The 23,493-nt window shown below is 33.3% G+C and overlaps 4 protein-coding genes and 1 long non-coding RNA gene across 5 annotated transcripts; 4 read left to right on the top strand and 1 right to left on the bottom strand.

Moving 5' to 3' along the window:
• The first annotated feature begins 1,485 nt into the window (after window positions 1-1,485).
• Prp31 (pre-mRNA processing factor 31) lies at window positions 1,486-3,760 on the top strand. Its single transcript, XM_088189267.1, has 7 exons — window positions 1,486-1,762; window positions 1,827-2,167; window positions 2,238-2,565; window positions 2,633-2,773; window positions 2,840-2,989; window positions 3,235-3,462; window positions 3,526-3,760. The coding sequence occupies exons 1-7, from the start codon at window positions 1,553-1,555 to the stop codon at window positions 3,634-3,636; spliced, it is 1,509 nt and encodes a 502-aa protein (XP_088045393.1). The 5' UTR covers window positions 1,486-1,552; the 3' UTR covers window positions 3,637-3,760.
• A 1,041-nt stretch (window positions 3,761-4,801) lies between these two features.
• On the top strand, window positions 4,802-7,473 carry LOC148233083 (uncharacterized). Its single transcript, XM_088189271.1, has one exon. The coding sequence runs from the start codon at window positions 4,918-4,920 to the stop codon at window positions 5,539-5,541; it is 624 nt and encodes a 207-aa protein (XP_088045397.1). The 5' UTR covers window positions 4,802-4,917; the 3' UTR covers window positions 5,542-7,473.
• LOC148233084 (uncharacterized) lies at window positions 5,795-7,289 on the top strand. Its single transcript, XM_088190699.1, has 2 exons — window positions 5,795-6,244; window positions 6,525-7,289. The coding sequence occupies exons 1-2, from the start codon at window positions 5,795-5,797 to the stop codon at window positions 7,287-7,289; spliced, it is 1,215 nt and encodes a 404-aa protein (XP_088046825.1).
• An 87-nt stretch (window positions 7,474-7,560) lies between the features above and the next one.
• Window positions 7,561-9,170, top strand: LOC148233085 (uncharacterized). The gene is made up of 4 exons (XM_088189269.1): window positions 7,561-7,721; window positions 7,801-7,853; window positions 7,922-7,997; window positions 8,069-9,170. Exons 1-4 carry the CDS (start codon window positions 7,691-7,693, stop codon window positions 9,130-9,132), a joined length of 1,224 nt encoding a protein of 407 aa, XP_088045395.1. The 5' UTR covers window positions 7,561-7,690; the 3' UTR covers window positions 9,133-9,170.
• Window positions 9,171-12,651: 3,481 nt separating this feature from the next.
• LOC148233086 (uncharacterized) lies at window positions 12,652-15,360 on the bottom strand. Its single transcript, XR_015810374.1, has 4 exons — window positions 15,280-15,360; window positions 15,154-15,209; window positions 15,022-15,094; window positions 12,652-14,886 (listed from the first exon to the last, which is right to left on the bottom strand). It is a non-coding gene; the product is annotated as an uncharacterized LOC148233086 (long non-coding RNA).
• Between the last annotated feature and the right edge of the window lie 8,133 nt (window positions 15,361-23,493).

A 23,493-nucleotide genomic window follows, 5' to 3' on the forward strand; every position in this document is an offset into this window, starting at 1 on the left:
GTAAACTCTGTATACTTTAATAAAAACACTACTGCAGCGGATTTATCTGTGACTAATTGCCATCCGTCACAATTTGTTCGGTAAAATGCTAATTTCTCATGGTCGTTCTGCATTTATGATTTTATGTTTTTTAAGGATAAAGCAGTGCCGCAATTTTAAAGCAAGGCTCCGATGTTTGTAAAGTAAAAATAAAATTTACTAAATCAAATGTATTACTGCTACGGCTAATACAAATAATTTAATGAAAGTTGTTTACATGGCTTACAAAGTACGAGGCGGGGCAGGCGCGCGTCCGAATTCCAAAAATTGCCAAGTGAGAGAGACCGTCACGCCAGTGTCACCCAAGTGTCGCCAAGTTTTTGTCATAGCTAAATATAAACAATAATATTCTTAAGCAAATAACGTAGTGTGCACATATTTAAGGGTTTGAGAAATGTTTTTTTATCCTATTATGAATTTGGGAAATATTTGTTAAAAATTGCTGAGATTTAGTAATATTATCAAGTTTTATTGAAGTTGTGATTATTTCATTGATGGTAAGAAACTCATTTAAGCATGTTATTGTATATTAAAGATGACATAATAACTTTGTTGGAAAATCTGTTAAGTATGAAACATAGCTCATAAAGCTGAAAATTTAATAAAGGGATTTATTTTTCTGCTTTAGCTATTTAGACGGCTTCCATAAACGATGTCATAAGCTTTATTTTTTATTTATTTTACCCCCCTTCCTTTTTATGTCACAATATGTCATTGAGACAGACTTCTTTTTACTTCACACTATCACAATTCCACTGGCCCCCCTCCCTTCTAAACCTGCAACAATTTATGAAAGCCGATTTATAATAAAATTATTATTTATTTAAATAGATATTAGGCATTTTTTAATGTAATTTTCATATTTATATTTTGGTGTGCGGGTGGTGACGGGTGGCAATTAGACACAGATTGAGCCGCTGCAATATTATTAATTTATAGTTGATTATTATTGTGAAAGTGAACGGTGGATGAGCTACACCACCGTTGTTTATCCGTCGAAGACCCCCAAAATAATGTATCGTTGCTCTGTCAGTGTTACCAGAGGGCCGCAAGTCTTAGACATAATAAAATGGATACATATATAAATAGGTACCCAAAATATGTAGTCAAATTTTTGTTCCACAAAATAAAATTTATACTTAAAGCACAGTTGATCGAATTTTATAATAAAATGAGAAAATTATACAATAACAAAGTAGTCCTAATATTATTGAATTATTTATTGTTTTAAAGTTGCTGCAAATGAGTAAAAGCAATATATATTTAAAATCAAAATAAAATATAATATTGATTGTTTTTTAGAATTATAAAATAATATGTATTTATTTATTTTTATATCTCATGTGCAGTAATATTGATATGTATTTTGCATTTATATTCATTGTATTTATATTTCTAAAATTTGTGATTATTACATTGTTTTGGCCAAATTTTCCACACAAACATAACCTCAAATTTTGTTTTCAAAATAGGTTGACAGCTCATACGCATTGTAGATTTACGACGCGTCAACATGTCTCTGGCAGATGAATTTTTGGCCGATTTGGAAGAAAACGACAATGACGAGCTAGAAACTCTGATCGAGAACAAAACTCAGGAACCGGAAGAAGAGAAAAGCGAGGAACATGTATTTAAAATGCCTGCGGTTCCCATGGAGGTCGATATAAAAAATATATCTATAAGGGAACTGGCTAAGCTCAGAGACTCGGACAGACTGACAAACGTGAGTACCTGTTCTGAACTAGAACTTAAACGATGTGGTGCTCCTAAAATTTTATTTTTCTTAGGTGATGCGTCAAATCGATAAAAGAGTTTCTTCGACACCGAGAGCCTCGAGCGTCGTCGGTTTGATCGAAGCGGATCCGGAGTATCAGTTGATAGTGGAAGCGAACAACATAGCTGCTGAAATAGATTCCGAAGTAGCGATAATACACAGATTTGTTCGAGATAAGTATCAAAAGCGCTTTCCGGAACTTGAATCGCTAGTCCTAGTGCCGTTAGAGTATATAAGAACAGTGAAGGAGCTCGGAAATGACCTGGAGCAAGCTAAAAATAACGAAATATTACCGAGCTTCTTAACACAAGCCACTATCATGGTCGTGTCTGTCACCGCATCCACAACTCAAGGGTGTGTATTATTTTTCTATTATATTGGAGTCTACATTGATTTTTATTTGATTAGATATTTATTATTATAGGCAATTATTGACTGATAAAGAGAAGGAAGAGATTGACGAAGGTTGCGATATGGCCGTCGATTTGAATAACTTCAAGCAAAAGATATACGATTACGTAGAAAGCAGGATGACCTTTATTGCTCCAAATTTGTCCGTCATAGTCGGCGCTTCGACAGCCGCCAAGATAATGGGCGTCGCCGGTGGACTCACAAAGCTGTCAAAAATGGCAGCCTGTAACGTATTATCATTAGGACAACAGAAAAAAACACTATCAGGATTTTCGCAAGTAGCGACACTACCGCACACCGGTTTTCTTTATTACTCTGATTTGGTTCAAGATACGATTCCAGTAATTGAAGTGAATATGTAGTATAGTTTGCGGGCATCTTATATTCATTATTGATAATATATTGTAGGAATTGCGCCGAAAAGCTGCTAGATTAGTTTCAACGAAGGCGACTTTGGCGGCGAGAGTGGACGCTTGCCACGAAAGCGTCGATGGAGCAATCGGTAGAATGCTTAGGGAAGAAATAGAAAAGAAACTGGACAAATTGCAAGTGAGTGTTGCACATAACAGATGTTATGTTAATTATGAAATAAAAAAATAATTTTTATTCATTCAGGAACCTCCTCCAGTCAAATTTGTAAAGCCACTACCGAAACCAATAGAACAAAGTCGTAAAAAGCGAGGCGGTAAACGTGTGCGTAAAATGAAGGAAAGATATGCTATGACAGAATTCAGAAAGAACGCAAACAGGTTGAATTTTGGAGATGTGAGTAAAATTCGATGACTTGGAAGAAGTGTCATAACACAAAAAATAGATTTTTAGGAGCAGCGTTGCAAACACGCAATTTCGTGGAGATTTATCAGGCATTTATAGTTTTGTACTGCAACACTTTTTTAAACTTACTGTTTCATATTAACTATTTTTGAGTTGTAACAGTCTTCTTCCTCACTAACAAAAAATTAAAAATATATTCACTCCTTTTTTATTTATATGTTTATTTTAAACATCAGATCGAAGACGATGCATATCAAGAAGATCTGGGATATTCTCGTGGTACCATAGGAAAATCTGGCACTGGTAGAATCCGTCTTCCTCAAGTTGACGAAAAAACGAAGGTGCGCATCAGCAAAACCTTGCAAAGGAATCTTCAGAAACAACAGCAGCAATGGGGCGGAGCCACAACAGTCAAGAAACATGTTTCCGGAACGGCTTCCAGTGTTGCATTTACCCCACTTCAAGTATGTGTAAATGATTAAAAAATTCTCAAACGTATTATTATTTAATAATTCATGTTTGTTTAGGGTCTGGAGATTGTCAATCCTCAAGCTGCCGAGAAAAAAGTGAACGAAGCAAATGCTAAATATTTTTCAAACACGTCTGGATTTTTATCAATTGAAAAGAAAACTACTTGAATTTCATATATATTTAAGATAATATTTAATTAGTCATTTATCAGTACTGTATGGATAGGATATAATTTGTATATTTTTTATGTAAGTGAATTTAAATATAAACAATAAAGATAATGAAGAAGCATTTTTGTAAATATTCCTTAGTAAAAAGGTTTTTTTTAATAGTATTTAAATAAATATTTTGTTCTATAAAACGAATTGTTTGTGCATTAATTAATGTAATGTAAATCTTCAGAAAAGGATTCGTCACAGAGTTATTCATAACATTTTCACTGCTCTGACCAACGCTTGCTCGCATGGCACCTAATCCTTCCAGCAGTAATGCACAATCAATTCGCTTAACGTAACAATTATTTTATATATTGCTCATTAAATTGTCCACATAAAAAAAAACATGACGAATTTTGGGTTTCTTTTAGTCAAATAAAATCAAAAGCGAGACTTGGAAAGAATGTCGGTGCCATGCACAAAAACCGTTGGTTATGAACTCTCCGCTGCATCATATTCCTGGTTTGGCCTTAACGGCTACGAAAGCGACAACGTTTTGTTACAAAAAATCGTTTTTAAACTTATACTGGTTAGATGTGAGTGAGCGGCAGTGACCGAGCATTAGTCAGAACATTTAAACCATTTATATAAGGTAAATCTTCTTACCAGTTTATATAATCCTCATTTTTAATATATTCGTTACAGAAAGTTTCTTAGTAAGTTGGTCAAAAACAGTGTAAGTTTTTCATTAAACTGTTGCACGGATTAGGTGCGAGCGAGCGTGGGTCAGAATGATTAACATCTCATTAATAACTTTCTGCAACGAATATATTGTTAATAGCAACCATTCTTATTCAGGTAAAAAACATTTTTACTGTTAACATTTTACTAATCCACAAGTAAAGATTAATAAGCAATTTATCTGAACTGATTATGATTTTATGTTCCCTTTTTATTAATTATATTAAGTTCATTTCATATTAATAAAGTACTGTCAACGATAATTATAATTTACTTACATTTCGCTATTCTGAAGAGTTTTTAAGTAAATAAAACTCAAATTACAGTCATTATGTCAAATAATTATTAACCCACTTATTATTATTTTTTATATAAAAGAAAAACTTATATTTTTCATCAATCAGAAACAATATTATTTATATTGATGTAGCGGGGCGAGAGGGGCGAGAGAGGGGGAGGCGAGCGACGGAGCGTGAGCGTCAATCAGCGGTCAACCGCTACGTCGACAAGACGTACGCACCCCCAAACTGGTGACCCCGACGCGACGCAAGAATGGAGTTCGAAGCGAGCGGCGGTTTTCCGCCATTTAACATAGACAATTGTGAATTATGGTTCGCGCGGATGGAAGCTGTTTTCCGGTCTAGGAAAGCGCTTACCGAGAGCGAAAAATTCGACGTTCTAGTTGGCGGACTGCGCGGAAAGGCACTCGCTGCGGTCGCGGATTTGATACTCACGCCGGATTCCGAGTTGCTGTACACGACGATAAAGAAGCGGCTCCTCGACGCGTTCGCACCTTCGTTCGTAGAGCGGCTACGAAAGATGCAAGAGACGCCGATGGAGGGCAGGAAGCCGTCGGAGCTGCTCCGCCAGATGCGAACTTACGCCGGAAGCGCGATTCCGTCGGAGCTGGTCAGCGACACGTGGGTTCGGAAACTGCCCGAACGTGCACGCGCCAGCGTACTCAGCCTCCTGGTGATGCACGCGACAGTCAAAGACGACGCCAGGCTGGAGATGGCAGCGAAGTTGGCCGACGCACTGCTCACAGAGGGGATGGAGGATTCTCGCGAAAAATACGTCGATGCGGCAAGCAGTGGCGGACGGCGCGCGCCGCAAAACAAGATGGCGGCTGAGCGACGCGCATGCGCAGACGCCGATCGAATGGAACTCGACCGCTGAAAGTGCGTTCGAGAACTGCAAACGCGCCGTCGCCGAGGCTACGTTACTCTCCCATCCGGACCCTAAGGCGAAACTAGCGCTATTCACCGATGCATCAGACGTAGCCGTGGGAGCAGTCCTCCAGCAAACTTCCATGAGGGGCTGGCAACCGTCAGCTTTCTTCTCTCGGAAATTATCTTCAGCCCAACGGAAATACAGTACGTACGACTGCGAACTATTGGCTATGTACGAAGCAGTGCGTTATTTTAGGCACATGGTCGAGGGGCGAAACTTTACAATCTTCACCGACCACCGCCCGCTGACGTTCGCCCTCGATCAGAAGGCTGACAAGTGCTCGCCGCGCCAATTCCGACACCTAGACTTCATAGGACAGTTTACGACGAATATACATTACGTGCCCGGCGAGGAAAACACAGCCACAGCTCAATCGACGGATGACGAACTACGAAAGCTTATAGCAGCAGGCGAAATACCGTTACAGCGATTACCTTGGCACGTGTCGGGTGCAAGTATTTGGTGCAACGAGAGGCGCCCGTACATCACCGAGCAGTACCGGCGGTCAGTTTTCGACTCGGTACACGGATTAGCACATCCTGGGACGAACACAACTGTCAAGATGGTAACCGAACGCTACTTTTGGCCGGGCATGCGGAAACAGTGTCGTGACTGGACTAGAAGCTGCATACCGTGCCAACGTTCTAAGGTAAACAGACACATACACGCACCCTTAGGAACCTTCGAGGCACCGACGAACCGCTTCGAGCATGTCCACGTGGACATAGTGGGACCGCTACCAATATCTGGGGATTTCAAGTACCTGCTCACATGCGTGGACCGCTTTACGAGATGGCCGGAATCCCCATCGCTGACATAACAGCAGAGACGGTTGCCAAGACTTTCTTCAGCGGTTGGGTGGCGAGATTTGGCGCGCCGGTAAGAATTACCACTGATCAAGGCCGGCAATTTGAGAGTTCACTTTTCAGGAAACTAACGAGTCTGACGGGTGCCGCCCGCATTCGAACCACGGCATACCACCCAGCGGCGAACGGCATGCTGGAACGTTTTCAACGTGGCAACTGAAAGCAGTCATAACCTGCCACAACGAAGAAGAATGGACGGACATCCTGCCACTTGTCTTACTTGGGATCAGGGCGGCATGGAAAGATGACCTAGGAGCATCAACCGCCGAGTTAGTATACGGACAATCACTCTCGTTGCCAGGCGAGTTCGTATCAGCGGGCACTCGAGCTACGCCCAACGAACCGCAAGATTTCGTCGACAACTTACGTGTTAAGATGGCAGCTCTACGCTCTAAGAATCCTCGTCAGCATGGAAGCACACCAAAGTTTGTTTTTAAGAACCTGGCATCAGCTAAGAGCGTGTTTGTCCGACGCGATGCAGCTGCAGCTCCGTTAAGCCCAACTTACGACGGACCTTACGAAGTGCTTTCCCGTACGGAAAGGGTCTTGATGCTAAATATCAGGGATAAAAGTGTTGCAGTGTCAATAGATCGCGTCAAGCCTGCATTCATCCAACCTGAAGACACACAGGAAGGCTACGTGGGACACTACTTTTCCCCATCGAACGAGACTTCACTGACACCGCTGCAGCCGGAGATCAACCTTTTACCCCCGGAAACCGAGGATGAGCAAGCAACGCTACGCAGCCCGCCCCCCACGACATCAAGACCGACCAGGACTCTACGAATACCCGGCCACCTGCAGGATTTCGTCTTGGGTTCGCTTTAATCGTGAACTGCTCACGGCTAGTTCACTGGAGGGGAGTACTGTAGCGGGGCGAGAGGGGCGAGAGAGGGGGAGGCGAGCGACGGAGCGTGAGCGTCAATCAGCGGTCAACCGCTACGTCAACAAGACGTACGCACCCCCAAATTGAGAACCTATTTTTGTATGAAATATAGAAGTTTATGCAGTATATTATATTTTTTATATATATATATATATATATATATATATATATATATATATATATATATATATGATATGGACGGATCAATATAGTGCTTAGACCAAGTTTCTTAAAAGTTTGACGTTTAATATGACATGTGCAATATAGGCTAGGCTGTTTCTTTTCTTTAGTAATTCCCATTTTTACAAAAATAACGTTATAACAAGTGACGTCACTAATTGTTATGATGTCATTTTCACAAATTATTAAAACGGGTACGAAGTTAATATACAATCAGTTTTATATTTACGATATTGTACATAATAATTATATACATTTTACATTATGTTAAAGAGCCAGATGATGAAAATATAGATGAAACATTGAACTATCATAAAGCGATCAAGGTAGATATGGTTGTAGATAATAGAAAATCAAAAACGATTTAAATATATATGTATGTCTATATTTTCAGCTTGAACATGTAAAGATAGAATTTGATGGTAATAATAAAATTAATATTGCCGAAGCAGATGATCTTCTTGAAATAGGTTAAAATTGTTATTATTAGATTCTATTTTACGATATTTTATTAATCGATTTATGTTCGTATATTTTTTAGAAACACCTGATATCAAACATATACTTGAAGGACGTGCAAAAGCATGTAAAATTGAACCGATCCTTGCGGAACCATTGCACAAGCCCAACAAGCTTAATGCATTACTTGTATTAAATTTTGATTGTGATAGATGCGGAAAAGTATTCAAAACTAAAAAATACCTCTTAGCGCACAAACGAAACATTCATCATGATTCAAATTTTTCATGTGGAAAGTGTGAAAAAGTATTCAAATCTAAAGATTGCTTGAAAACCCATATGGATGTTCATAAGAATTCTGACGATTTTAAATGTGATAAATGTATAAAGACATTTAAAGCTAAATGGATCTTGAAGCAGCATATGAATGTTCATATGAATGACACATTCGATTGTGGTGTTTGTGGAAAAGCATTTAAATTAAAATCATATCTTTTAACTCATATTAGACGCACTCATCGAAATGCTTATGACTTTAAATGTGAAACGTGTGGAAAGAAATTCAAAAATAGATCAGATTTGAGAAGACATATGAATATTCATTTGAATAATGTCATCGAATGCGACTCTTGTAAAAAAACATTTAAAACTAAAAAGGGTCTTTTAGGTCATATCACATCTAGTCACAATAATTATTTGTATAGTTTTGATTGTGACAAATGTGGAAAGGCTTTCAGGAGTATTTCATCTCTCAGATCACACACATACCGTATTCATACCGGTAAGGTGTTTGTGTGCGACTCTTGTGAAAAAGAATTCAACTTAAAATCGAATCTTGCAACTCATATTGAACGTTTTCATAATAATTCTTATGACTTTAAATGTGGAGATTGTGAAAAGATATTTAGAACTAAATGGAACTTGAAACAACATTTTATGAATGTGCATAGTATTACCACATTCGAATGTGACAAATGTGGAAAAATATCGAGAACTAAAAGCAGCCTGATAAAGCATATGTATATTCATAAGGATTCTAATGATTTTTATTGTGATAAATGTGAAAAGTCATTTAGAACTAGACAGAATTTAAGACAACATTTGAATACTCATAGTCATAATCTGAATTTATGTATACAGAATTAAACTATAATTGAATCAATAAAGATTCTAATAACCTACAATACATACTATATCAAAGATTAGAAAGGTTACATTATAACAAAAAATATGTTATTTATTATTATTTTATATAAAGAAAAAATATTTAATTTTGTTTTATTAGTAGTTTATTCTTGTGTTACGCCATAAAAATATTTTTTTGTATCTACCACCACAAAAAATATTTTAATGGCGTGCACATACACTGTTGGAATTCCTCTCATGTCAAGTTATTTGTTCCATCACTTTGTACAGGAGTCCTAAGATGTGGTATCTATATATGAACATTATGAATGTGGAAATCACTCGAAGCAGTCATTACACAGTGACCGGTTGAGGACAGATTATCTACATACAAAAAACATTTTGTCAAAAGCATTATCTTACATTATTCATTTTTAGGGTAAAACCAGTGGTTGAATTATGCGGTATAAGAACCTGTAACATAGAAGGAAAGACATTAGAAAATGCATATTAAGAATTTTTATATATTTTAAAATAAATGGAGCTTATTCTACATTCTTCATCCTTCACCGCCCTGATTATAACAATTAAAAAACAAAAAAATAGTTTCTAGAGGTCATAGAGATGTTGGAATTGTATTTAATATATACACTTAATGAGAATATAATTAATGGAAAAATTTTTTGGGAGATTTTAAAAATAAGGATTCGAGGAGGAAATAAAATTCTCTAAAATTGTCTTAAATCTGCATCTGCTAATACAACATATATGTATATCTAAAACAACCTAAAATAGTATTATTAATTGTTGTGGTGAGGAAAAGTTAAAGAATTTATGGTCGAATCTAAATATTATTATGTAATATTTGATAAAACAACTGTAATATCCACAATATCTCAAATGAGTGTTAAAATTCGGTATGTTTACAAGATTGAAATCAGAGAGGATTTTTGGACTTACAGAGATCGTGTGGAATTTAAATCAGAATATAAACCTAAAATTGATGGGATAAAATTATGAGTCATTTTGAAAAAGAATAAAATAAATATAGTGAGTGTTGGCATTTGTATCGATACATGTAATGTCATGGTGTCCGAGTTGCGAGGTGCTGTAACTCAAATTAAAAAATCTGCTCCATATGCAGCTAGGATACCCTGTTTCAAGCATGCATTTAATCTTTCATTGTTTAAATGTGTATGGGTACAGTGTGCGCGAAATCCTTTTGGAGTAATAAAATAAGTTATTGCTCTCTTTCATGCTTAGATTATGCGATACTTACTGGGTAGAAAAATATGCACTTCGGTATTTTTTTAAAATAATATTGTTTTCATAATAAAAACATTGGAATATATTTAAATCTAAAAGGATAGCATATCTTTCACAAAAGCTCATCTTCTTATTAATTATCTTACATAGACTGAATTTTTGGTATCACTTAGATGCCAGTCATATTAAGTAATTTATTAAAAAAAAAACATATAAATCTAATTTCAGCTGGTAATATCATTAATCCCTCACAGTGCTAAAATTAAAAAGAGATAATACAGATGTTGAATTCAGAGATATGTGGGGAAAACTTCTAAATTAGCAAAAGAATTAGAGGTGAACTTATATATAATATTTAAAATATTTTTATTCCGTTGTTGAATGAGATAGTTGCAGATATAAAATCACGTTTTATCGAAGATACAATAAATGCTTGTATGTTGCACATATTATGCACAGAAATTCTAATAAATACTAAAGATGATTTAAATTTGTCATTATCTAAATTATGGATAAAATACAATTCATTTCTAATTGGATTGAATGAAGGTTTGAATCCTGAATCATTTTTTATATCTGAGGTTAAAATGTGGAAAAAAATGTATTTGATACAATAATATTGTGAGTAAGAATACGAATAGATTTATAAATATTTATAAGATATGTGATGGAGTCTTATATTCTAATTTGTAAAATTTTATTAAGTTTGCTAACCAGTGTCGCATACCGCAGAAAGTGGAAAGTTTTTCCACGTTACGACTAGGACATTGAATGAGTAAAGAAAGTTTATTGGTTGTGAGTTTATTACACATTCATTGTAAAATGGAAAAATTTAGGCTTTATTACGCATTCTTTAGAACTACATTTTGGCTTTATTACACATTCATTGGAAAATCCTGAAAAAATCTTAAACCGTTTTACAACATCAAAAAAAAGAAAATTATAATTTAATTTGTGATTTAAAATAAAATAAATTTCTTATGATTTTAATTTGATTGATAAATAACATGTTGATCACCTATTAGCACATCCGTCCCGAGACGTTTATTACTCGTAAGTATTCGTAAGTACTGGAAAACTACCCTTTGTGTGAAAAACAACGTGTTCTGCCATGGATAAAAGGGTATTGATTTTTCTGCCCCTTTGTTAACGATCGCCGAAGGTGGCCGTCTGGCAGTTTAACTTTTAAAACGAACACATTTCGTGGGGGTGTGTGTACACAGTAAACATCCTCATCTGCGATTCATCTCATTGCGAGTTGTCTCGAACCAGTAATATAAAAGATTTGACACTTGATCACATGATGCAGATAGACAGAGAGAGAGAGAGAGAGAGAGAGAGGAAGATGGAGTAAGACGCTCCAAAGACTCAACCCCGAGGAGTCACAGCACAAGACACATCAGCGGTTCGTTCAGCTTCATCATCGACAGATCACAGCCGACGTCCCAGTGAAGATTCTCCGATTTCTAAAACATGCCATTTCGACTCCAACAGCGGATAACGGCAGCTAGATTTCCATATATGTATATATGCTTATAAAATATACTGTTACCAGCTTTTTCGGCGCCTATTTTAGGTGTAGTCGCACCCCTTGGCCTCAAAATTTGAAAAATACGTGCTGTTTTTTTTCATTGCATTGGTGCATAGTAAGTCTTGAAGTCGTCTCGAAGATTGAGTTAAGCTCTTGGGGATTCATGGCGGTGAGTACGGGCTGAATTCTTGTGTATTTGAAAGCGAAGTTGTAAAATTCCGATGCTAGTATTAAACTGAATTAAAGTGAATGTATATAGCAGCATTACGGCATATTCGATACGAAAAAAGAGAGGAGATCAATGTCCCTTCTCTCTTTCAAACCATTGACCAATCCGGGTGATTTGGGGTGGTAATGAATTTTTTGTCTTTATCTGACAGATATCTTATTAGATTATTCTTAACATAGACTACTCAAACGATGTATTTGTTTTGGGTTATGTAGGTGTGGCAACAGTAAAATTCGTACCTGCTCGAATAGAGACGTTATTTTTACAGCAAACAGATGTATTGTAGGTTTTCTATTGTCATGTCACTGGCACTGAAAAACTACTAAGCAAATTTTGGAATTGTTGGCATTCAATATAATACCTATTCATATCAGGGAAACGGTAACTATGTTTTTAGCAGGGTTTTGAAGAGAAACCGTGCAATATTTCATTTAGATTTTTTAGAGGGTGTATGTAGGATTTTTTCGGAATTCTGCAGTTTGCGGTTGTGTGAGGATGTTGATTTAAACACTCATTTATAGTTATATATAGTTTTTTATTCAATATCATGCGTAATACATTCATATTGATTGTTATCCTTACAAGGACATCATTTAAATGAGCGAAACTGATAGAAATGCTTTGGCTTCTAGCATTATATCCTTCAGGCTACTCTTTACAATACCACAATATTACATAACATCTAAATTAATACCTTTATTAGGACCTCAAAGCAAAAGCATATTAACTGACATTTTTGTCGAAAATCTGTTCTAATATTAACTAGATTATGATTTATGTTCTTTAAATGCGAATAGCATTGGGTAAAAAGAACTATAAGATCCAGTGAGCAAGAAACGCAAAAATCACTTTTACGTAAGAGGCAAATGTATAATTTATAAAAAAATTGTTAAACTAAATACATAGTTACCATGTTCTTGCAATAATGGTGTTTTAGCATTTAGTTTAATTTAAATGTACTTTTCTGTAAATCTGTGAGTGAATTATTATATAAAGACATGAATTAGTTTACATTTAAATAAAAAATATGATAAGAATATTTTTGGTTATGTCATGCATGTCTTTAATAAAAGACAATATATAGAATATAGTATTTTCAATTTAAACATGTTCAATGACTTAATATCATTGTATAAACTGTAGTTTTCTCGTGAAAAATGTATATTATGTAAGAAAATACATATCCATTTGATTTATATCATATATAGAATATTAATTACCATACACAATATAAAATTTTAATTATGGATTAACAAAAATACGTGACATTTTATCTATGTTTATGTCTGTTAACATTTTCTTGCCTTGCGGTCTTTCTATTTTTGTCGGTTTTATATTAATAGTGTTTTAATATACGTTTTGGCACTGACGAGTTCATAATGTCACATATTAAATAATATATTATTTTTAGTATTTAATACTTCCCACACGTGATATCAATCATAGAAGTAATCATTTATGAATATATGACATTCCAATCCATGGCTATCAATCTAGTTAAGCTATTTTGAAATTATCAAAGCTCCGAGAAATATGAGTGTTGTTGAATTTCTCGCTTGCACATTAAAGAAAGGGAAATAATCAATCCCATATACTCTCAACCTTTACGGTAGATGCCTAAGATAGCAATGAAGGGTCATGTGACTAGATACACTTTGCTTTTTCTTAAATCTTTTACCACACTTGGCACATTCAAAATAATAAGTTTTGTCATGTATTGTCCTGATGTGATACAATACCCTTCGCCTATTTTTAAATATTTTTCCACACATGTCACATTCAAAGCCATAAGAACCACTATGTTTACTCATATGTTGCAAAAGCCAAAACTGTGTTTTAAATCTCTTTCCACAAAGGTTACATTCAAAATCAGAAGAACCTACATGCGCTGTGTTCATATGAGTTAATAAATTACGTTTAACATTAAAAACTTTTTTACAAATGTTACATTCAAAGTCATAAGCATAATTATGAATATACATATGTTTTAATAACATATTCTTACTTTTAAATTTTTTTTCACATACACCACATTCAAAGTCGTAAGAATCTCTATGAATGTACATGTGTTTTGTAAAGTTACTTTTTACTTTAAATTTCTTCCCACACTTATCACATTCAAACTCTTTAGAGTCAATATGTACAGTGTTGATATGAGCTAACATATTACGTTCAACTTTGAATATTTTTTTACATATATCACATTTAAAGTTAGTACTATCGACAGGTGCTGTCTTCATTTCATCTGACAGATTGCATTTGATTTTTTTAAAAGCACTACATTTTGCAACATCAGATTTGATATGCATTTTCTTCATATGGGCGAACAGATTACGCTTCACTTTAAATAATTTCTTACATAAGCTACATTCAAAGTCAAATGAACGATTATGAATATGTACATGTTTAGAAAGCATATTTTTCGTTTTAAATTTTTTTTCACACTCACTACATTGAAAATCACAAGAATCCCTATGAATGTACATATGTCTCGTTAAATTATTTTTAATTTTAAATTTTTTTTCACACTTGTGACATCCAAAATCGTAAGGTTCGACATGCTCTGACAGATTAACGGTGAATATTTTTTTACACTTGTTAGATTTAAAATTTATGTCCAAATTAGATTTCTCGGTGTAGTTTAAGACTGGACTCTTTTTAAACGAAACTGAAATATCATTTAAACGTTGAAATGATAAAACATCCATGTTGTCAGGACTTGTGTGAGAATCTTTAACATCATGCGTTTCTGAAAACATAAATAGTATTGAGACTTAGATTTATGCCATTCGGTATTATAAATTGATAGCGTAAAACAAATATCACACTGTATTATAAATGTTATTGAGCTTTTTAAAGTAGAAATATGAAAAAAGTATATAACCTATTTCTATCATGTCATATTTGCTGCCAATATTCTCGTTATTGCTATCATATTCATTCTTAACGGGTACATTCTGAAATATATTATATTGTTTTAATGTTTTATTTTTAATTTTATATTAATTTGCTTTACCTCAATTGTATAATCATGATTTTTAATATTTGTATCCAGACTTATTTCCACTGGTTCTACAAAATTTGGTATTTTTTGGTTATGTTGTTTATTTATAAATAGTAAAATTGATTAATAAGTTCACACCTGTTTTAATATATTTTATAAACGACATGTATACAAATCGTAAAAATGACGTTTAAACTGACAGGTAATGCTAAGCATTTTGGCCCTAACAGGATAATATGCGTGCATTTAATCTTCAATCAGGAAAATCAGTTCTGACGGCTTAAAAAATGCTAGTACGGATACGTAATTTATTTAAATTTAAATAAGAAAAAACGATACACTCAAAATAAACATGAACATAATTATTTTGTATTGAAAATATTTTTAACAACAATTATTTATTATTAATCAATATAAAATTAAAATAATTAATAAGTAAGTGCATGCAAACTGACCCAGATAATTACGTAACCAAAATAATAGGCAATTATGTTTACGATTATTATATTGAAAAAATAATATTTGGTAAATTAAAATTATTCTATATAGCTTGTCAAAATTTATATTAAAGTTACTTAAATGTGTCTACTTTTAAAATTTAGCGATAAAGTATAACACTAAAACAATAACGCAAATATTAATTTACAAATAAATATGTTTTACTGTTAGCTATCAATTTTTAATTATATTAAAGGTATTATCCCAAATATTGCTAAAAGACGTGACAAATCAGAACGTGTAAATTTATTTAAAATGGAAATCTAGTATAGAATATGAATAATTACGGTAATCACGCTTTCTGATAATTGCATACAATTTAAATTGAATATTATAAAAAAATAATTACATTTTTGCATCCGTTGAGACTGGAAAAGTATCGACGTTTGAACATATCGGTATTATGTAAATACAATATTCGGACAAAGTAAGAGTATTTATGTGTAAAGGTTTACAATTTGGGGGTTTGTTACTGATTGTAAAAATAGGATCTCTTCCCTATTTTTATATTTTTTACAGAGTACAATTAATTATTGGCACCCAAGCCTCTACTGTATTTGTAATAAAAACAAGTAAATTTACAAAAACTTGAAATACTAAAATGTTTTCATGTGTGCTAAAATGAGAATATTCGAATTTATTTAGTAAAACATAGTTAACAACTACAGTATTTTCCCTTCTTTTATTAAATTAACGAGTAAAATTTTTTTTTTTAAATGTCTACGTCGCAAGCGTCATATGGCGCGGAACGTAGCTGTGTCCCACACGCCGCAGTGCGCCATATGGCGCCGAATTCCCTCGTAATTAATAAATTAACTATGGATTTATTTCAAGGTTTTATTTTAGAATGTTTGAGAGACATCTCTTGTCTTTCCGATTCATTTTTAAAATTAAAAACACGAACCACCAGTTCGAAAGAAAAGGTAGGTTTCTCGGGTGTCATTGTATGACACCCGAAACCGCATGGGTAAACAGCGTGTGAAAAAATTACACATTGGCGGGACAATTTGGTCGGGTTGTTTGAGCTCGAAACTTTGCATTCGTGTGTATTTAGTTCGATCTTTGATGTTATCATTGTGCCAGCATGCGAAAAAATGAGAAAAAATCATAAACTTCCGAGAAAGATGTAAATCTTATAGCTATTTGTTAAATTGATTTACTGATTTCTTCTATGTACATAAAATATAAGTACCTACTTTTGATTAGTGTATCATCATAAGATCCTCAGTTTATAATAGCTCGTTAAAATCAAATATAAATAAAATAGGTTGAAAAATAAAAATTATATTAAAAAAATAAATGTTTGAGGAATTAGTTTTTCATGTGCTGGCAACCCGTTATGCTCTGTTTTTGACTTCTGATTCACGTTGTATTTATGTTAGAAATGTCTGGATAGCGGTCAATATGTAATTAATAGCATGTTTTACAAGTGAAATTTTTTTTTATTATTCCAAACACATTTAAAATTAACGTTAAAAAATAATTAAATTCTGATGTCTGTAGAAAAGTATTCAAAAGCAAAAATATTTTATAGTAAACAACACAATTTTTAAATTAATAACATACTGTCATAAGCATTATCTAGCAATGTATGGTGGTACCTCGGTTTGCGTCGATAATCCGTCCGAAAACGATCGTTGAAATCCAAAACCGAGGCAATTATTTGTGGTATGTATCAGTGGCGTAGCTATGGGGGGTCGGGCCGCCCCGGGTGGCACTTGCTTGGGGGCGGCATATTCGCGATGAATGCACTAAAACATATATAAATCCATGAATAACAAGAGCTAAATAATAACTAATTTGTTATTTTAAGAAATGCTGATTTTATCACCTTGCAAAAAATGTATGAGGGGGGGGCGGCAATTTTAAGGATCGCCTTGGGCGGCACATACCCTAGCTACGCCACTGGTATGTATTATACATATCAATAAAAAAAGCGCAAAAACACTAGCACTGGCAAGTAATTGTTTGGCTAGACGGGCGGGCTAGATGCTCACACAAAAAACAACGCAACACTGCGCAGCGCGTGGGTTGCGTACGTCGACGAAATCCGAGGCAACCAACGAAAACCGAGACAAAATTTTCGTGGAAAAAATCGATGAAAACCGATACCGAGGATAACTGAAGTCAACGAAAACTGAGGTACCACTATATATTATACAAGTTATAACAATATTCAAATTTTATTCAACAGTTGTTTTACATAAAAATTAGTGATGAGACGATTCTAAATTTTTTACCGATTCCAATACAATTCCCGATACTTCTTTAAACTTCCCGATTCTGATTCTAATTCGTACAATGTAAAAATGACGAATATAAAATTTATTATTTTTACTACTATTACCGAAAGTAATGAATTTAAATGAATAACAAAAATAAATTTTAATTATATACAAAACAAAAAATATTTTTTATCAAAAATTAATAAAAAAATGTGAGTTAAGTGGTTGAACAAAGTATATGTATTACTTTGTATAATAATTTACACAAAAGCTTATAAAATATAGTAGGACATTACTAGTGTAAAAGTTCAAACCAAAGTTTCCCAACCTTTTTTGTGCTACACCCCATTTTAATGCCTTAAATTCATACTTCAGCAATTTATATTTCAGTCCTAAAATTCTTAAATTTGAATGCAAAAACATTATTTACTTTCCAGTTTCGCCTTTCAACCGATTTCTTTTAGGCAAATAAATATAACCTCCAACACTAAGTCGTTCACTTTAAACCGAAGAGGGCGGGGTCGATAGACATTTTTTCGGAAATTCATCGTTGTTGGAATTTTACAAGCAATTGGGATTTTCATAATCTTTTATTTTTTAGAACAATATATTTTTCGTCGATTTCAATATATGATGTCGATTCCGAAACCTAAACAGTTCCTATATTTCCGATTCCGATTCAGATTAATCATCTCATCATTAATAAAAATCCAAAAAAAAATATATTTGCGTTCTAACAGCTTCTTTCTAAGCCCACAGCATATATTATATTTAAATTTAATTTGAATAATTTACTGTTTGAACTAATTGATTTTTTAACGTTTTTGCTATAACGACGTTCTTGTTTGAAATAAATAAATGATTCGTAATAAAAATAACATTAAGTTATTTTTGTGTTTACATAATTTATTTAAATTAATCTTTTTAAAAAGGTTAAAACTTTTGATAATGTAACGTTGATCGGCAATTTCATTTTTTGCGATTGCTATCGCGTTATCATTGTCCACCATTATTGACCTTAATCTTCGAAGAAGCCATTTGGTCTTAACGTATTATATTGCGACCGTAATCAATTGCAATCGTTAATTTTCGATCGGGACGTTCACTTTTCTCTTTTATGTTCACCCATTCGAGTCAAGTTTAAAATTTGTTTCGCATTTCTATATTTTATTAGCAATAATTTAAATTTTAACGTCAAGTTTTCATACGACACTAGTTATATAAAGTAGTGCTTACATTTTTTAACATAAAAAATCAACAACGTCCATTTACAAACATAAAGAAAAAAGCTATAAATATTTTGGCCAAATAATGGCGCAAAAAATAATAAGGTTTTGTTAATTATTTTTAATTTACAACAGTTGACATATGACCGATCACTTTGTATAATAAATTTAAATTATGATAGGTATAGTTACGTACTGTGTTGCTGCGTCGTAAGAGTTTTAAAGTCGTCTCGAAGATTTTGTTTAACTCTTTGGGATTCAAGTTGACTGCTTGGCTGAACCAGAGATGGCGATCGAAGTTGGAGCGGCTGTTTATTTTGACTTTCGAAGGATTGTCTGTGTTGAAAGCTCTACTTAGATGCGAGTCTGGTTTATTTAAAGTCTATAGAAGGAAGCTAATATTTCAAGTTTTCCTTAGTACATAAATGCAAAAAATATAAGATGTCACTATGCACGAACTAGCTGGATTAAATTTTAATTTTTCATAACGATATTTATTTGTGAGATTAGGAAAATCGGGAAAAACTAATTTGTGATGATCGGTCGTATAATTATATAATAATCAATAATTCTGATTCGATAGATACGATGGAATTATAAAATACACTAGAGTCCGTTCAGGATTCACCGATTTATACTGTTAGTTTATTGTGTTAGTAAATATTGCGGAGTCAAGTGAGCTCAAGATTTGTAAATGATATTACATTCTATTAACTTAAAAGAGATCTTTTAATTGGATTCAGGACCATAACGATCAACCACGAGATGAGCAAAACGAGTGAAGTGAAGGGTATTATTATCCAGCAATCAATTAAGTCGATTCATTTTATTTACTCCCTTGATTGATTTCACTTTTCCTTAATACATTTGTGTTTATTCATTCGTTGCTGATCGAGCTTGAAGACTTTTTTGCTTTTCAGACTGTCACTCATACGGTTGGTCACGTGAAAGCACTCTTTATCCAATCATCGATCTCACGACAGAGCTGATTTTGAATTTCATAGAAGACCGAGATGATAAGCGGGTCAGACCTCAGACTCCCTTCTCTTTATCTTTGAACGCTCGCCGTTCCCTCGGATCAGTGAAAGCCGCTGAATCGTCATGTTTCATGCTGATTGTTTATTTTAACAAGGTTAAAACGTTGGCCGACAAAATGTGCCGGCGGATACGGGCACCTGCGGTTCGTTATCACTGCTCACGTAAACATTATAACTAAAAGCATGATTGTTTAAAAAACTAACTGACTTGATATTCTTTTGGGGCTAATTTTTTAACTAACTTACGCTTTTCGAAGCGCCTTTCATGTATGTTTCTCCTGCTACTCAATAGCGGACGTTATTTTGCAGGAGTCGCCTTATAGACATTCCATAAGAGGTTTGTGTTTTGCTATGTTAGTTTTAATATAAAATGGCAGCTATTTTTGCGAATGGTAACTAATGCCATTGAATTTTTACTATAGTTGTGAAGCAGATGGGTGTAAAATATGCTAGGATAAATAATGGAAAGATATACTAAAGAAAAACGCAGAATAATTGTGTCAATATTTTTGCGATACAAATAAGGTGTGAAGTTTTAACGATTGATTCTAAAAATGTCACTTTTGGTCTTCAACTGGGTGAAAGTATTGATGAATCTGGATGAAGTCGTTTCTTGGTATTTATAAGATACGTCAATTATATGCGTATTAAGATTTAAGAGAAGTAATAACAAATTTTATTGTGAACCACTGCTTAAATAAAGCTGCTGATGTGTTCCAATTACGGTGTATCTTTCTTGCTAGGAAGAAAATATAGCTGTGAAGAAATGGTGTTATTACACTGTTTATTATTAGTAAAATTATTTTTAAAAACGTTGATAAATCAACTTTGAACTACAACATGGTGTTATAATGGAGCATTATTTAAAGAGTCCGAAAACTTTTTGAACATTTCATGTACATATGTATAATATAGTGATACGGTAAAATATAGTAAATTATGTCTTCGCCTATACAGTTAATGGATATTAATATTATGAAAGTAGCTACCAAATACAATATTGAATATATACTGAAATATTATAGATGTAGTCATCTTAAATTAAAACAATTTTTAACTTAGTGCAGTCTTCAAATGTAATCGTCGACAAAGCACACAACTTCTTGGTATTTGGGTAACAATGAATTCAACTCATGAATGATTCATTTATTGTTCTTGAAAATGCCATCGACAAACGCCTAAGGCTAAAAGTCATGTCCGACACGTCCCGCTATTCACAAATAATAATAAATAAACTCACCGTTCCTTCTGTTTTTTTTTATAGAAAAGCAAAAAATCAACAAAGATTACATTAAAGCAGTTTACATTATCTGAAAGTTTTATACGTATATTTATTAGCACTAGAAATATTTTTTTTAAATGGTAACAGAACTGAATAGTCACAATTTTAATCAACTTTGAGTCAGAATAAAAATCATATCTCGGTCAGAATTTTATTATTCAGGTTCAGACTAAATATCAAACGGTTAGAATAAAAATAGCATACGGTGTAGAATAAAAACAGGACGATCAGAATTAAAATATAGGATGAGCATGTGAATTAAAAAAATATTAAAATATTTAAAAATATAAATGGGCAATAATTTATTTATTTTAGAAATATTTTTTTTAAATATCTCACTTGCACTTACACTGTTGGATAGGTTAGGTGCGAGCGAACGTTAGTCAGAACAGTGAACACCCCATGAATAACTCTCAACGAATCTATTTAACTGTATCTAGAACGCAAAGGTATTCAGAGCGACGAACGAAGCGTGAATAAGGACAGAGCGGTGGTGAAGAGCACGCTTGGTTTGTTGTGTCGACATCTGACAATGTTGCGAGCCCAACCAAACAAGTAAGCACCTTGATGATGACCATGTATTATTATGCTGACCATCTGTTAACATAAAACTGAGCTTCAGGTTAAAATAAAAATCATATAATATAAATACTGGCTATTCTTTATAAATACTGATTATTTATTATTTATACTGACAGCTTTAATACTGACCATATCAGTCAAATAACGACTAAATTTATTATAAATATTGACCATCTTATATTAAACACTGCCTAAAAGTTTATTTAAATATGTATCAGATAAAAACAAGTCAAATTATTAGACTATTGCCACACCTGTGGTTGTCACACACATTACACTAACGAAAAAATTGTAGAGTATATATTTTATTTATTAACAAATCAATCAACATTTCTTTTTTAATTGAAAAAAAAAATTTTAATAATCTGTCATAATAATTCGTACCATTTAATATACATTCTGATCAGTCAGGCATTGTAATTTTATTTTCTGAATGTCTCTTACTAAATAAGTAGAAGCTTCTAAACACCATTTTATTGAATGTTGCTGTACAATAATTTTTATCGTCTCCAGTGATTATTTGTTTTTAAAATGAATTGTTTGTTGAGCGATTAAATAATCTAGCAACACATTGGTTTATGATAACTCGTGCAGAACCTACATGTCCAATATTGTAACTTTTCCAAGACATATTGGCCATTACACTGTCCAGTTCGCGCTCATTAGATTGTCAATATTGGCAGTGATCGGCAGAGCGAAGCATCTATCATAATTCAAGTTACAACCACACTTTTGTCCGTATCATATGTTTTTCATTTATCAGATATGAAAGAAAAAAAGTAAATGTGCCTGTAATGGAATTATTGTTTTAAATCGATTATATCGATATTAATTAGTATTTTATTGAAAAGTACTAATAATATATCAATAGTAAAAAGTAAAATAAACTTAATTAGTCTTAATTAATCTTTTTGGACATAAAGATGATGTGAAGATGTGCTCAAACATCTTAGTTTATATAATATTTAAGTTTTGTTTCATGGTCACCGATTCTTTAGATTAGTGGGTTAATAAAGCCTTATATAATAATTTTATTTCAGTACATTTTAGTTCCTTAATTATTAGAATCTATTATATGGGTTTTTAAGCTAGATGTAGAAAAGCGTATTATGTAATAATACTTTTATCGCTTTATTTTAGATGACTTATTTATAAATTAATTACGACCTATGTAATTTGCTGTTTACATATTAAAATTAAATTTTTCTTGATAGTGTGCTTCTTATGGTAAACATCGGTACAAGGGCGCACTTGCAGCAAGCCTTTTAGATGTTCAAAACGTTCGCCTCAATTCTTAATATGGAGGTACGTTCAGTGATACATTTTTTCGCGCGAAAAAAGGAACTGCAGCTAAATTTTATTATCAACTTGTATTTTCTCAGGCGTTAATAATAGACAAAATGTGTCAAAATACAGATATTTAGCATTTTTATTTGTCCTAAACTATGCTCTTTATAAAACAACTACCCATCAAATTTTTTTTACCGAAAGCTTAGACTATT

The sequence above is a fragment of the Plectrocnemia conspersa genome, unplaced genomic scaffold (assembly GCF_051122295.1).
Source record: "Plectrocnemia conspersa isolate PC_06_02 unplaced genomic scaffold, ASM5112229v1 ptg000008l, whole genome shotgun sequence".
Taxonomy (NCBI): domain Eukaryota; kingdom Metazoa; phylum Arthropoda; class Insecta; order Trichoptera; family Polycentropodidae; genus Plectrocnemia; species Plectrocnemia conspersa.

Bases quoted from the DNA above. Each gene is read 5' to 3' on its own strand.
- LOC148233083 (XM_088189271.1), top strand. From the start codon at position 4,918: ATGGAGTTCGAAGCGAGCGGCGGTTTTCCGCCATTTAACATAGACAAT.
- LOC148233084 (XM_088190699.1), top strand. From the start codon at position 5,795: ATGGTCGAGGGGCGAAACTTTACAATCTTCACCGACCACCGCCCGCTG. The intron at 6,245-6,524 runs GTAAACAGACAC...TTCACTTTTCAG, and splicing joins TACCGTGCCAACGTTCTAAG to GAAACTAACGAGTCTGACGG.
- Prp31 (XM_088189267.1), top strand. From the start codon at position 1,553: ATGTCTCTGGCAGATGAATTTTTGGCCGATTTGGAAGAAAACGACAAT. The intron at 2,168-2,237 runs GTGTGTATTATT...TTATTATTATAG, and splicing joins ACCGCATCCACAACTCAAGG to GCAATTATTGACTGATAAAG. The intron at 2,774-2,839 runs GTGAGTGTTGCA...TTATTCATTCAG, and splicing joins AGAAACTGGACAAATTGCAA to GAACCTCCTCCAGTCAAATT.
- LOC148233085 (XM_088189269.1), top strand. From the start codon at position 7,691: ATGATGTCATTTTCACAAATTATTAAAACGG. The intron at 7,854-7,921 runs GTAGATATGGTT...CTATATTTTCAG, and splicing joins ACTATCATAAAGCGATCAAG to CTTGAACATGTAAAGATAGA. The intron at 7,998-8,068 runs GTTAAAATTGTT...TATATTTTTTAG, and splicing joins AGATGATCTTCTTGAAATAG to AAACACCTGATATCAAACAT.